Source organism: Oncorhynchus mykiss, chromosome 7 (assembly GCF_057628025.1).
Source record: "Oncorhynchus mykiss isolate SJ-2025 chromosome 7, ASM5762802v1, whole genome shotgun sequence".
NCBI lineage: Eukaryota > Metazoa > Chordata > Actinopteri > Salmoniformes > Salmonidae > Oncorhynchus > Oncorhynchus mykiss.
In genome coordinates, this window is record NC_143028.1 from 70,421,079 (window position 1) to 70,434,621 (window position 13,543).

Sequence of the window (13,543 nt, forward strand, 5' to 3'; positions counted from 1 at the left end):
AACAATGAATATCTCTATTTCTCTCTCTCCCATCTCTCTTTCTCTCTTTCTCTTCCTCTCTGTCCAGGTGGGAGTAGAAGCAGGTGAGGGCTTCAATGTCAACGTGGCGTGGACGGGAGGCTTGGACCCCCCCATGGGCGACGCAGAATACCTAGCAGCATTCAGGTACAGAGTTAGAGATACACCTAACCTACCTCACCTTACCTCCAGCCGAAATCACATTAAGACAAAACCACAAAAGTGCAAAGATGATATTTTAGTCAATGGGGTGTGCGCGCAATTGATTCATAGAAAGTCTTACCAAAACTCTTCACTCATCCTTGAAATACTACGCACAGCTGGGATATAACAGACTTGTACAGTATCATGTGTTTATATTGTGGTGCGAGTTAGATTTTTGTGATGCCCTCCATTATATGGTGTGGATCCATGCCACTGAATGGAGGTGTGTCTTTTTTCTGTGCACCGCACTTTCCACTTCATTCAAGCCTCAGCCCCTGAATGAATAGCTGCTCGGTTTGCGGCGTTATGAACTTTGAGCGTTCCTGTCAGCGGTGTTGGCTCGCCACCAGACGATGAACAGTATGTGAGGTCCGTATGGTGCATACACACAGTGGGTGGGCCAAGCTCGTCAAACTCAGGATTCTAATGGCTGAAGCCATACTGTACCGTTACGAGCCATTGATTCCAACAGGCAGACGCTAGGCTCAATGTTTACCCATAGCATACAATGCTAATTGCTAACTCACTGAGAGCAGTATGGTCTGTGTTGATTCACTGGTTGTATAGAAGAATAAGAACACCTAGTAAGTGTTCCCTAGTTTAGGTGTGTGTTACCTAGTGACTATCTTCGTTACGTGTACAGGTGTACCTAACAACTGTCACTTCATTTTCATTACAGGTAGATGTTACCTAGCAACTGTCACTTAGTTTTCATTACAGGTAGATGTTACCTAGCAACTGTCACTTAGTTTTCATTACAGGTAGATGTAGCAACTGTCACTTCGTTTTCATTACAGGTAGATGTTACCTAGCAACTGTCACTTCATTTTCATTACAGGTAGATGTTACCTAGCAACTGTCACTTAGTTTTCATTACAGGTAGATGTTACCTAGCAACTGTCACTTAGTTTTCATTACAGGTAGATGTTACCTAGTAGCTGTCACTTCATTTTCATTGCAGGTAGATGTTACCTAGCAACTGTCACTTAGTTTTCATTACAGGTAGATGTAGCAACTGTCACTTCATTTTCATTGCAGGTAGATGTTACCTAGCAACTGTCACTTAGTTTTCATTACAGGTAGATGTTACCTAGTAACTGTCTCTTCATTGTCATTACAGGTAGATGTTACCTAGCAACTGTCACTTAGTTTTCATTACAGGTAGATGTTACCTAGCAACTGTGACTTAGTTTTCATTACAGGTAGATGTTACCTAGTAACTGTCACTTCATTGTCATTACAGGTAGATTTTTCTTAGCTCTTAGTACAGGTGTATGTTACCTAGTAGTTTTTTCTTACAGTAGCTCAGATGTCAATACAGGTAGCTCTGTTTCTTGTAGACATATAGCCAATATCCTCATGTGGAATTTGAAAAAAAATGACTCTGGGAAATCCAAATGTAAAATCCCATGAATTCACCTTAGAAACACATTTTTACAAGTGAAAATGTGTTCACTTTCCCACGTGTTCCCCCACCCAATTCCACCAACAAACATTGTAAGCAATAAAGTCTGTGCAAGGAAAATCTGTGACTGGGCCTCTATTCCCCAGACGTTCTGTACAGCCAGAAAATATGCACCCAATTTCTGCATTGGCTGTATTTTATGCATCTTGAAATACCATAAATGTAATAACCTGGTTCAATGCAGCCTGCCATCCTTCTAATTTAATTCATATTCATCTATCTTTCACTGTCCTTTTCATTGTCTTTTTACTGTTGTTTTATTTCTTTACTTACCTATTGTTCACCTAATACCTTTTTGCACTATTGGTTAGAGCCTGTAAGTAAGCATTTCACTGTAAGGTCTACTACACCTGTTGTATTTGGCGCACGTGACAAATTAACTTTGATTTGAGATTTCCATCTTCCAATGGGGCCATCCTGTTAATTTCACATCTTGCCATTCAGGAGGTGAGGGATCTTGGGTTTGCCTCCAAAATGCCACCCTCTTCTGTATATTAGTGAAGAAGGTGGCATTTCAGCTAGTCTTGCAGTTCAGTGGCTATAGGATAGAGGTAGTGGATGATTGGGGGGTGGGGTGGTGGGTTGCGGTATAATCTGGTAGATTCCTTTAGTTGCGGGATACAACGTGTGTGTGTGTGTGTGTGTGTGTGTGTGTGTGTGTGTGTGTGTGTGTGTGTGTGTGTGTGTGTGTGTGTGTGTGTGTGTGTGTGTGTGTGTGTGTGTGAGGGACTGCACAGGCTGCATGGTCTGGTAGTGCAGACCGGGAGGGGGTGGTGGTGGGGGTGGTGCATTGTTAGGGAATCCAAAGGCGGCGTAATTAAGCCCAATGGATCCCAGATGGCTGGCTGTCAGTGACGTGAGAAGAGGGCCGAGCCCCTAATGGGAACCAGACGCACGCCGAAGCGCTTTGAACTGCCGGCCGGAGAAAGGGTGGGGGGAAAGGGAACGAGAGAAAGAGAAGAAGAGAGAGGGGAATCAAACTCGGCATGGGCAGTGTGTGCTCGCTAAATCACTGGCAGCAGCAACGAGAGGAGGAAGAGGCGGGTGAGGAAGAAGGGGAGGAGGAGAAGAACAAGGGAAGTAGTTCCAGAAGATGAAAATAGAAAGGTTGACGTCATCCTCCCCTCTGGACATCTCTCTGTCTTGGTCCTGTTATTTGTTTACTAACGCTTTAGATAAAGCCCTTATTGTTATGTAGTCAGTCTTTAACTGCTGTGGTACCCAGAATGTAGCCTAGTAGATACTCATGTGTAGCTGGTAACTGCATATAACATAAAACAATTATTGAATTTTAAGGTACAGGCCAAAAGTTCTTTTAAATTAAGTTTAGTGACAGAAATCCCCCAAACATATTTTCCTTATTTTACCAGGTAATTTGACTGAGAACACATTCATTTACAGCAATGACCTGGGGAATTGTTACAGGGGAGAGGAGGGGAGATGAATGAGCCATTTGAAGGGTCAATCAAATGGTGAAATGTATATGATGTGTAACTATCGTTAGGCTACAAGACCTATATAATAGGTGGTGTCAGAGGAAAGCCCATAAAATTGTCAGACTCCAGTCACCCAAGTTATAGACTGTTTCCTCTGCTACCGCACGGCAAGCGGTACCGGAGCACCAAGTCTAGGACCAAAAGGCTCCTCAACAGCTTCTACCCCCAAGCCATAAGACTGCTGAACAATTAATAAAATCGCCACCAGACTATTTACATTGGCCCCCCCTCCCTTTTGTATACTGCTGCTACTCGCTGTTTATTACCTATGCATAGTCACTTCACCCCTACCTACATGTACAAAGTACCTCAACTAACCTGTACCCCCGCACACTGACTCGGTACCGGTGCCCCCTGTATATAGCCTCGTTATTGTTATTCTTATTGTGTTGCTTTTATTATTATTTTTTACTTTAGTTTATTTGGTAAATATTTTCTTAACTCTTCTTGAACTACTTTGTTGGTTAAGGGCGTGTAAGTAAGCATTTCACGGTAAGGTCTACACTTGTTGTATTCAGTACACAAGTTTGATTTGATTTATCTGGCAACTTGATGTAATTTATATCCATCTAGTGTTAGTGTTAGTGATAGTGATAGTGTTAGTAATAGTGATAGCGATAGCGATAGTGTTAGTGATAGCGATAGTGATAGTGATAGTGTTAGTGATAGTGTTAGCGATAGTGATAACGATAGTGTTAGTGATAGGATAGTGTTAGTGATAGTGTTAGTGATAGTGTTAATGATAGTGTTAGTGATAGTTATAGTGTTAGTGTAGTGTTAGTGATAGTGATAGTGACAGTGTTAGTGATAGTGTTAGTAATAGTGATAGTGTTAGTGATAGTGATATTGATAGTGTTAGTGGTAGTGTTAGTGATAGTGATAGTGATAGTGTTACTGTTAGTAATAGTGTTAGTGATAGTGTTAGTGATAGTGATAATGATAGTGTTAGCGATAGTGATAGCGATAGTGATAGCGATAGTGATAGTGTTAGCGATAGTGATAGCGATAGTGTTAGTGATAGCGATAACGGTAGTGTCAGTGATAGGATAGTGTTAGTGATAGTGTTAATGATAGTGGTAGCGAGAGTGATAGTGGTAATGATAGTGTTAGTGATAGTGTTAGTGATAGTGTTAGTAATAGTGATAGTGATAGTGTCAGTGATAGAGATAGTGATAGCGATAGTGTTAGTGTTAGTGATAGCGATAGTGATAGCGATAGTGATAGTGATAGTGATAGTGTTAGTGTTAGTGATAACGATAGTGTTAGTGATAGTGTTAGTGATAGTGTTAGTGATAGTGTTAGTGATAGTGTTAGTGATAGTGTTAATGATAGTGGTAGTGATAGTGATAGTGTTAAGTATAGTGTTAGTGATAGTTATAGTGTTAGTGTAGTGATAGTGACAGTGTTAGTGATAGTGTTAATTGATAGTGATAGTGATAGTGTTAGTGATAGTGTTAGTGATAATGTTAGTGATAGTGATAGTGTTAATGATAGTGTTAGTGTTAATGTTAGTGTTAGTGATAGTGTTAATGATAGTGATAGTGTTAATGATAGTGATAGTGTTAGTGATAATGTTAGCGATAGTGATAGTGATAGTGATAGTGTTGGTGATAGTGTTAGTGTTAGTGTTAGTGTTAATGATAGTGTTAGTGATAATGTTAGTGATAATGTTAGTGATAGTGATAGTGTTAGTGATAGTGTTAGTGATAGTGTTAGTGATAATGTTAGTGATAGTGATAGTGTTAATGATAGTGATAGTGTTAATGTTAGTGTTAGTGATAGTGTTAATGATAGTGATAGTGTTAATGATAGTGATAGTGTTAGTGATAATGTTAGCGATAGTGATAGTGATAGTGTTGGTGATAGTGTTAGTGATAGTGTTAGTGTTAATGATAGTGTTAGTGATAGTGTTAATGATAGTGATAGTGATAGTGTTAGTTATAGTGTTAGTGTTAGTGTTTCAACTTTCATGTACTTTTATTTGGTGTCACACTGTGTCACATACCTGGGTATGTTACCTGGATGTTTGTTGAAATGTTTCTGACAGTTGGACTGATCAGTGGTAGCTTGGTTCCGGATCTGTTTGTGCATATTGACAATGACTGTAGGTGTTGGCAAGACAGCACAAACAGATCTCAGACCAGGCCCGATCCATGGGACATGGGTTTAATTTGACCATGTCTCTTTCACTGGGTAGTCAGTGATTTATTTGCAAATGAACATGTCATGCGGTCCTAAATATACTGTACACATCTCCCTCTTGAAGAGCATGTGTTATACAGTAAGCAGTAAAGCACAGTATGTTTTGTGTGTCACAAGAGACTAGCGTGTTGAAAGGGTCAAAGTCAAATGCAGAAACCTGTGTCCACTGTGAATATTATTTGACCCTGCTGGTCATCTATGAACGTTTGAACATCTTGAAGAACGATCTGGCCTTAAGGGCCATGTACTCTTATAATCTCCACCCGGCACAGCCAGAAGAGCCTGGTTCCTGTCTAGGTTTCTTCCTAGGTTCCTGCCTTTTTAGGGAGTTTTTCCTAGCCACCGTGCTCCTACATCTGTATTACTTGCTGTTTGGGGTTTTAGGCTGGGTTTCTGTATAAGCACTTTGTAACATCTGCTGATGTAAAAAAGGGCATTATAAATTTGATATTGATTTGATTTTGATGTCATTCTGTGACACTGCAGAATCTTGTTAAGTTCTTGCGAGCAACTATGTTCCTCATTACACACAGGATATGTTTCTATAAAGTGTAACTCAGTGTTGACTTTCATGGCTTCACTAGATGTCAAGGTTCCTTGAATTATTTTTCGTGGGGTAACAGTGTCTATGAATACCCTCTTCACAATGGATTATAAGAAAATTGATAAAGCCTTGTAATGACCTATGCTATTTTTAAATGATTTTCAGACAATTTAGGAAGGTTTTTGCACAACGTACCTTTTGGAGTGCTTTGACCTACAACAGCGTTGACCCTCCCCTATCTGTCTCCAGGACTGTGGTGATGCCGATTGCCTATGAGTTCTGTCCTGACGTGGTGCTGGTCTCATCTGGTTTCGATGCCGTCGAGGGACATCTGGCGCCACTGGGGGGCTACAAAGTGTCAGCCAAGTGTAAGCACACTATTCACTGTTCCTCACAAAATCGTATGCGGGACACACAGGTACATTTTATTGAACATTTTTAGTCATTTAGCAGACACTCTTATCCAGAGCAACTTACAGTAGTGAGTGGGTACATTTTTGCACTTTTTCATACTGGTCCCCTGTGGAAGTCAAACACATAACCCTGGTGTTGCAAGTGCCATGTTCTACCAACTGAGCCACACACGCCCACAGTGTTTCCACCTCATCTTCACAGTCTTATGAGTCTCACTAAATTATTCTGACTGTTCTATATTCTACACCAGGGATGGGCAACTTTGATGGGGGGAAGGCCACAAAAAATCTGACCTCACCATGAGGGGCCGCAGTGGATCGCGAGTCGGTGTACCCATATCAATACCCACACATGCAGTCAGAGCTCTAGCCTTTTGAGAGCAAAACATTTTAGCAGCCACGCAGGAGAGAAATATTTTACGTTAGAGTTCATTTCCTGTAAGTCTACACATTTTGCCATGAGGTTTAGAGGACATGTTGCAAGTTTAGTCTCCTGTGTGTGTGTGTGGAAATATGGAGGACTTTGGAATGCATCAGTGAATTTTGATTGTAATTGTCACTTGTAAATTTAAATAAATAAAGTATTTAAATGTGTCTCCCCCCCAAAGGTTTTGGTTTTCTAACACGGCAGCTGATGGGGCTGGCAGGTGGACGGGTTGTCATGGCGCTGGAGGGGGGTCACGAGCTCACGGCCATCTGCAATGCCTCTGAGGCTTGCGTCAGGGCCCTGCTGGGCATCCAGGTCAGTAAACACAGGATCAGCTTACTTCTCCCTAAATCCTACCCTTCACCATGGGGGAAACAACACTATACTGACCCCCCCGTGTGTTCCCCATCAGGAACCCCTGTCTGAAGCAGTCCTAGAGAGGAGACCCTGTCCCACCGCTGTCCTCTCTCTGCGGAGAGTCATCCAGGCCCAGGGTGAACATCTGATACACTGTCGTTCTATCTCTCTCCCTATCTCTGTCTTTCTTTCTATCTCCCTCCCTATCTCTGTCTTTCTTTCTATCTCTCTCCCTATCTCTGTCTTTCTTTCTATCTCTCTCCCTATCTCTCTTTCTTTGGTCCATTCTCTCTATCTGCCTCACTTTCTCTCTTTTTATCCCATTTCTCTGTCTTTATCATTCTTCCCTTTCTCAAGCTTTCTTTCACTCTACAGCAGAGATAGGCAACTGGTGGTGGCCTGCGGCCCCCATTTTGAAGGTCCTCAGATCAACTTCCCCCTCAAAATTGGGGAAATCAGTCGGAGTCTCAACTTTCTTTTGCGAGATAGAATAGTAGAATACACAAATACAAGGTGCAGTTTTGCTCTTGTTATGTCAGTCACTGATAGTCAGTCAATTAGCCAATGTCTGCTACAATTTTTGGTTTGCTAAATTAGTTTAGCAGCCAGCTATCTAAACTTGTTATCATGGTCGAATTACCGGCCGGATAGCGATAGCCCCTTTTGATTTTGTTAGTCAGTCTCACTCAGATATCATATTAAAAATGGCAAACATTTATTTCTCCCCACCATGGCAAAATCAGAAGAATTGTAGAAAATTTGTAAGAAAAAAGAAAAATATTCTCTCTGCCCCATGGCAAAATATGGGTACGCAGACCCGTGAGCTACTGCGCTCTCACATGATAAGTTCAGATGTTTTGCTCTACAGTATCGTCCCTCTCTTTCTTTCAGTCTCTCTATCTCACACCATCTCTCTTTTTCTCGGTATTCTCTCTTTCTCCTTCTTTCTCTCAATCTTCTTTTCTCTCTTACTCTGCATCTCCCTTTCGTCTTCTTTCTGTCCTCCTCCATGAACACCTCTCTTGCACATCCATTCTCTGTTCTTCTTCTCCTCTCTCTCTCCACATCTCATCAATCTCTACCACTTCCATCTCTGTCAATCTTATTTCATCCCTCTATTTGTATGGTCTGTTTGGATGTTATTTCTCTCTCTCTCTCTCTCTCTCTCTCTCTCTCTCTATCCGACCACCTCTCTCGTCGTCCCATATATTTCTCCTCCCCACATCCCTCTCATCATCCCTCCTTCTTCCTTCTCATTCTTTCCTTCCTTCCTTCCCTCTCTCTCTCTCTCGCTCTCTCACTCGCTCTCTCTCTCACACAGACACACACACACACACACACACACACACACACACACACACACACACACACAGAGAGAGAGAGAGCCGGCCACTGCCTTCCTGGCTCCAATTATCTTCAAACACTTCTCTACCACACGATCTTCACAACATCCCTCCTGATTGCGCACAAATGTTATCCCATTCCAATTAGATTAATTAAAAATATTTGCAAAGCCACAAGAATGTTAAGCCCCTTCATTTAGGCAGAGGGTGAAATATATGTCTGGTGAATACTGGGAACACACACAACTTGGTCCTCTCTTTCTCTCCCTCCACATGTGCGCACACATACACACACACCAAGGCCCTTTGGCACAATTGTGTGATTTAAATTACACGAATGCTGAATTAAAATTGTGGTATTGGTGAAGGCTGAATTAAAATTGTGGCATTGGTATTTTATTTTGACCACACACACAAGTATTAACTGTAGTATTGCTTAGTATACAATATAGTTCACATACTTCAAAGACATAATAGCTCAACTTTTAAGAGAGTACTCTGCAACGATGCAACATGAAAACCTGAAACAATGACTTTCTCTCTCTATCTCTCTCTCTCTAGGTGAGTACTGGCGGTCGTTGAGGGTGGTGGCCCACACAGTGGATCAGTCATACATGCAGGCCCAAGGACACAGTCTGAGACGTGGCTCAGAGGACCACAATGACACCGTCTCTGCCCTGGCCTCTCTCTCCATGGCCAGCCTCACCACAAACAGGTGACATCACTGACACCACATAGTAAAAGCACTGACACTATGTTGTAACAGCACTGACACCATGTAGTAACAGCAATGACACCATGTAGTAACAGCAATGACACCATGTAGTAACAGCAATGACAGCATGTAGTAACAGCACTGACACCATGTAGTAACGGCACTGACACCATGTAGTAACAGCAATGACACCATGTAGTAACAGCAATGACACCATGTAGTAACAGCAATGACACCATGTAGTAACAGCAATGACACCATGTAGTAACAGCACTGACACTATGTAGTAACAGCACTGACACCATGTAGTAACAGCAATGACACCATGTAGTAACAGCAATGACACCATGTAGTAACAGCAATGACACCATGTAGTAACAGCAATGACACCATGTAGTAACAGCAATGACACCATGTAGTAACAGCAATGACACTATATAATAAGAGCACTGACACAATGTAGTAACAGCAATGACACCATGTAGTCTTAGATAATATCAATATAATATCATGTAACATGAGATTAGATTTAAAACACCCTGTAGTCTCGTATGATATTAAAATGATATAATAAAATATCAAGTGAAGTGTTATAACATTAAATTATAGTTAAAGGGATGGTTCACTCAAATACATATTTAGGTTATTTAGTTATTTTCAGCAGCATCTGGCTAGCATTGGCTCTCCTGAACTGAAAGCTAATGGAATCATAGGAGACATTTTCTTTACAACAGTTATTTCTCTACAGCAGCCTACTGTAGGTATGTGGAAAATCATGTACATGCGTACTACGAGTGAACCACCACTTTAAATATGTATTAGATGAAAACTTAAACATGAAATCCTTAGCTGTCAGCTGCATCTCATCACACTGCTTTGGATTAGTGATCATTTCCAACACCAGTCCCTAGATCAGCTTTTGAACCAGAAGATGAATCAATTAGTGTTCTAATTGTATTTTGTGGGAGACAGTGTGAAAATTCAAAAGACACAAAAGACACAGCACTGTCTCTCTCCCTTTAAAGGTGCAATATGCCGATATCCGCCATTTCCTGGTTGCTAAAATTCCATTAGTTTGACTCATTTCATTTTATTTGACAAAACAGGCAATGTATAGTGTAGAGAATCATTCTACCATCTAAACCTCTGTGAAAAGTATTTTCAATAACAATGCATAGTGTAGAGAATCATTCTACCATCTAAACCGCTGTGAAAAGTATTTGAAATAACCAAAAATATTGTATTTTCAGCTGTTTGAAGCTGGTGTACAAACGTTAAGAATGGGAAGCGTAGAAAAAGAGCACACTGAACCGATCTACCGCTTGTAAGACTTGCTTTCAATGACAATGACAGATCTATAACTCACATTTTTATATGAATTTGGTCGGGTCGCCCAAAAAGTTACTTTAGTTTATTTAGTTCAGATTTTCTTAACTCTATTTCTTGAATTGCATTGTAGGTTAAAGGCTTGTAAAAGTAAGCATTTCACAGTAATGTCTACTACACCTGTTGTATTCGGCGCATGTGACAAATACACATTTATTTGATTTGATATTGCAGCGTTACAACCCTATTTAAACAGGAGTTGTCTACAACCACATGAAGATAATTGCATCAGTATGCTCTAGAACTATTTGCAGCATCTGTGTCCTGTTGAAATTTAATACAGTGATATATATATATATATATATATGATGGTGTAATTCCCTGGGTGCCGATGATGTGGAGGTCGATTAAGGCAGCCCACTGCACCTCTCTGATACAGAGGGGTTGGGTTAAATGAGGAAGACACATTTCAGTAGAATACATTCAGTTGTTCAATTGACTAGGCATCTCCCTTAGTTTATACTGCTGTAAAACGACAACAGGTTATATATTAGAATGCTATACAATTCCCTTCTCTCCTCTCTCCCTCCTATTCAGGACACAACCAGATGAACTTATGGAGGGGGACACAGACTCCATGTAGACAAGTGCACTTTCCGACAAACCTAACACACACACACACACACACACACACACACTGTGATCCACTCGGCCCTGCTTCACTTGACCAGAATCCACTGTCTCCAGTTGACACTGTACAGACCATATCCTGACCACTATAGGCAAACTGAGTAGCTTCCGCCTCCCACACTCTTACACCTCATCAGAACACAGTTCTACTGGCCTTACTACGACCACTCGCTTGATTCGACCGCATCTCAACCGCACACTGATAACACATCCCATTAACAGGGTACAGGAGGACCAAGAGAGAGGAGAATGAACACTGTCTTCATGACATGCCTCTGCATGCCTCCCTCGTGTGTAACATTGTGAACTGTGAGGACACAGAAGGAGAGGAGTAGCAGACTTGAGCATAAACTGGAGAGGGGAAAGATATACCATTATAAACATCACCGGGGGGGAGGGGTTGAGACTTGACTTGTAGCATGAAGTGACTTGACAAAGACCAGCTACATGACTGGCTGTAAGCAGAATCTCCCTGGGGAAGTGAGCTTCTTGTTTAGCCTTCGGTCACAGGCTACCACTGCACATCGCCAGGCCGACAGAACCGAATCACACAGAGAAGTAGGAAGTAGTCCCACGTCCCCACAGAAGTTACTATGAAGGAGAACCGACATCGCACCCTCACCGGGGGGACACTTATCTCTTATTGATAATGTCATTTGACAACAAAATGAAGAAAAAGAAAGAAGACTTTGTTCTGACTTTTTTGCACTGTGTATTTTGTAATGTGAACCAAAGAGAGAATGACAGAATGGACCTGGGATTGACAATAAAACCTGTAAATTATCATACTCATGTTTTTAAGCTGATTTAAATATTGTAAGTTTGATTTATTGCGTATTGTATATCAAATGTCAATACATAATGGTCATGTTTTTTAAGTAGCAAATAGAGAAGGCCTAGAACCCTGTGATTCAGAGATTTTCTAGTTGTTTTTCTTCCAATGCAAATGTGGGGTGTAAGACTCCCTCTCAGACAGCACTTAAGGAAAAGATGAAAAGGTATTATTTATATCTCAAGTTGATGGCATCCTCATTCTTTGTCATTCTAATGATAACATTTATTAGGAAATGAATCTAATGACTCACTGTGACAATTCAGGAAACCACTTGTTAGTGAGAGAGGAGTCAGATTAAACGTTCCAAAGGTGTTTCAGGCAAGGACACACACCCCGCCATACGGTCCTACTCTACGCTCGGCCACTCACAAAGTGTTTATGCATGTGTATGTAAATCACTGCATCTACATGTTGTCAGCAGGGTATTTCAACGTAATGAAGGTAAAATACAACTAATGTTGCTGGGTTCAAGGCAGATTAATAGCACAGTTGAACTGACTTCATGGTCTTAAACTCTGACTGGCACTTAAAAGCTGTCTGTTGACTTCATGGGACTCAAACAAAACACAAATGCACTTACAATGTCTTAAATGTTGGGATTGTGTTTTAGTAAAATTACAAAGAAAATGTACATGTCTATTCCACTCTGACAATGCCTTTTTTTTATTGTTGTTCTGTTGTGATTTCACAAAGACCAGTTTTTTAACATGTGGATTTATTGACATGCCTGTTGTATTTTGTATCTTTGATAGGCTGTATTTTTTTTAATGCCTAGTTTTCTACTATGAAAGACAAGTGAACAAGGATTTGTTCATATCAGATTATCTACCACTCGATTTACAAAAAAAAGTCAGGTATTTTTGTTCCTGGACCGTACTGCAGTTAGCATATAACGTTTGAAGTTAGCACTTAGTTGTTGGAGTCAGCTTGTTAAGCTAGCTGACTATAGTATGTAGAACAATTGAGCACAGGTTGAGAGTCAAAAGCCTTCTGTGAACAGCATCCCATTCGTAAAGTGGTATGGCCTCTGAACATAACTTCAAAGACTTTTGTGAATTCCTGATTGTATTTGTATTTAAACAGAGGTTTTTGTTCTTAATATTAAAAAAATATGGATTAAAAAACTGCTTACAGTTCTTGTTAGCACTTTCCATTAAATAATGATTTATTTGTTACCCATTTAATGTTATTGCAGTGCCTTGCTTATGTATCGTATTAACACAATATATTTATCTCACAGTGCTACAGATTCATTTGTACTATAATGTTGAATTGTTCCAGTACTTTTTGGTGCTTTATAATGTACATTATAGAACCAATACTTTACATGACAAGACCCTGCAAGAGGTATATGGTATTTGACATTGACATGGTGAAAAGGTGATTATTGATAATGAAACAATACATTTGACTATGATTATGTGGAACAAAATGGCCACCATGTATTATTCATTTTCTTTCAGAAGGGTTCTGTGTTATATTTGATCCTGGTTTAGGTTTATTTCTGC

General features: G+C 40.6%; 1 protein-coding gene across 3 annotated transcripts in view; it reads left to right on the forward strand.

Annotated features, from left to right (window-relative positions):
- The window catches only part of LOC110528499 (histone deacetylase 7), a 73,657-nt gene extending 60,498 nt beyond the window's left edge, over window positions 1-13,159 (forward strand). For all 3 annotated transcript variants that reach the window (XM_090241870.1, XM_090241869.1, XM_036984083.2), the window contains 6 exons: window positions 68-165; window positions 6,179-6,297; window positions 6,951-7,084; window positions 7,182-7,263; window positions 9,031-9,184; window positions 11,108-13,159. In XM_090241870.1, the coding sequence (XP_090097996.1) occupies window positions 68-165; window positions 6,179-6,297; window positions 6,951-7,084; window positions 7,182-7,263; window positions 9,031-9,184; window positions 11,108-11,153 (633 nt within the window). In that variant the 3' untranslated portion in view covers window positions 11,154-13,159. The remainder of the gene's footprint in view (window positions 1-67; window positions 166-6,178; window positions 6,298-6,950; window positions 7,085-7,181; window positions 7,264-9,030; window positions 9,185-11,107) is intronic.
- Window positions 13,160-13,543: the final 384 nt, after the last annotated feature.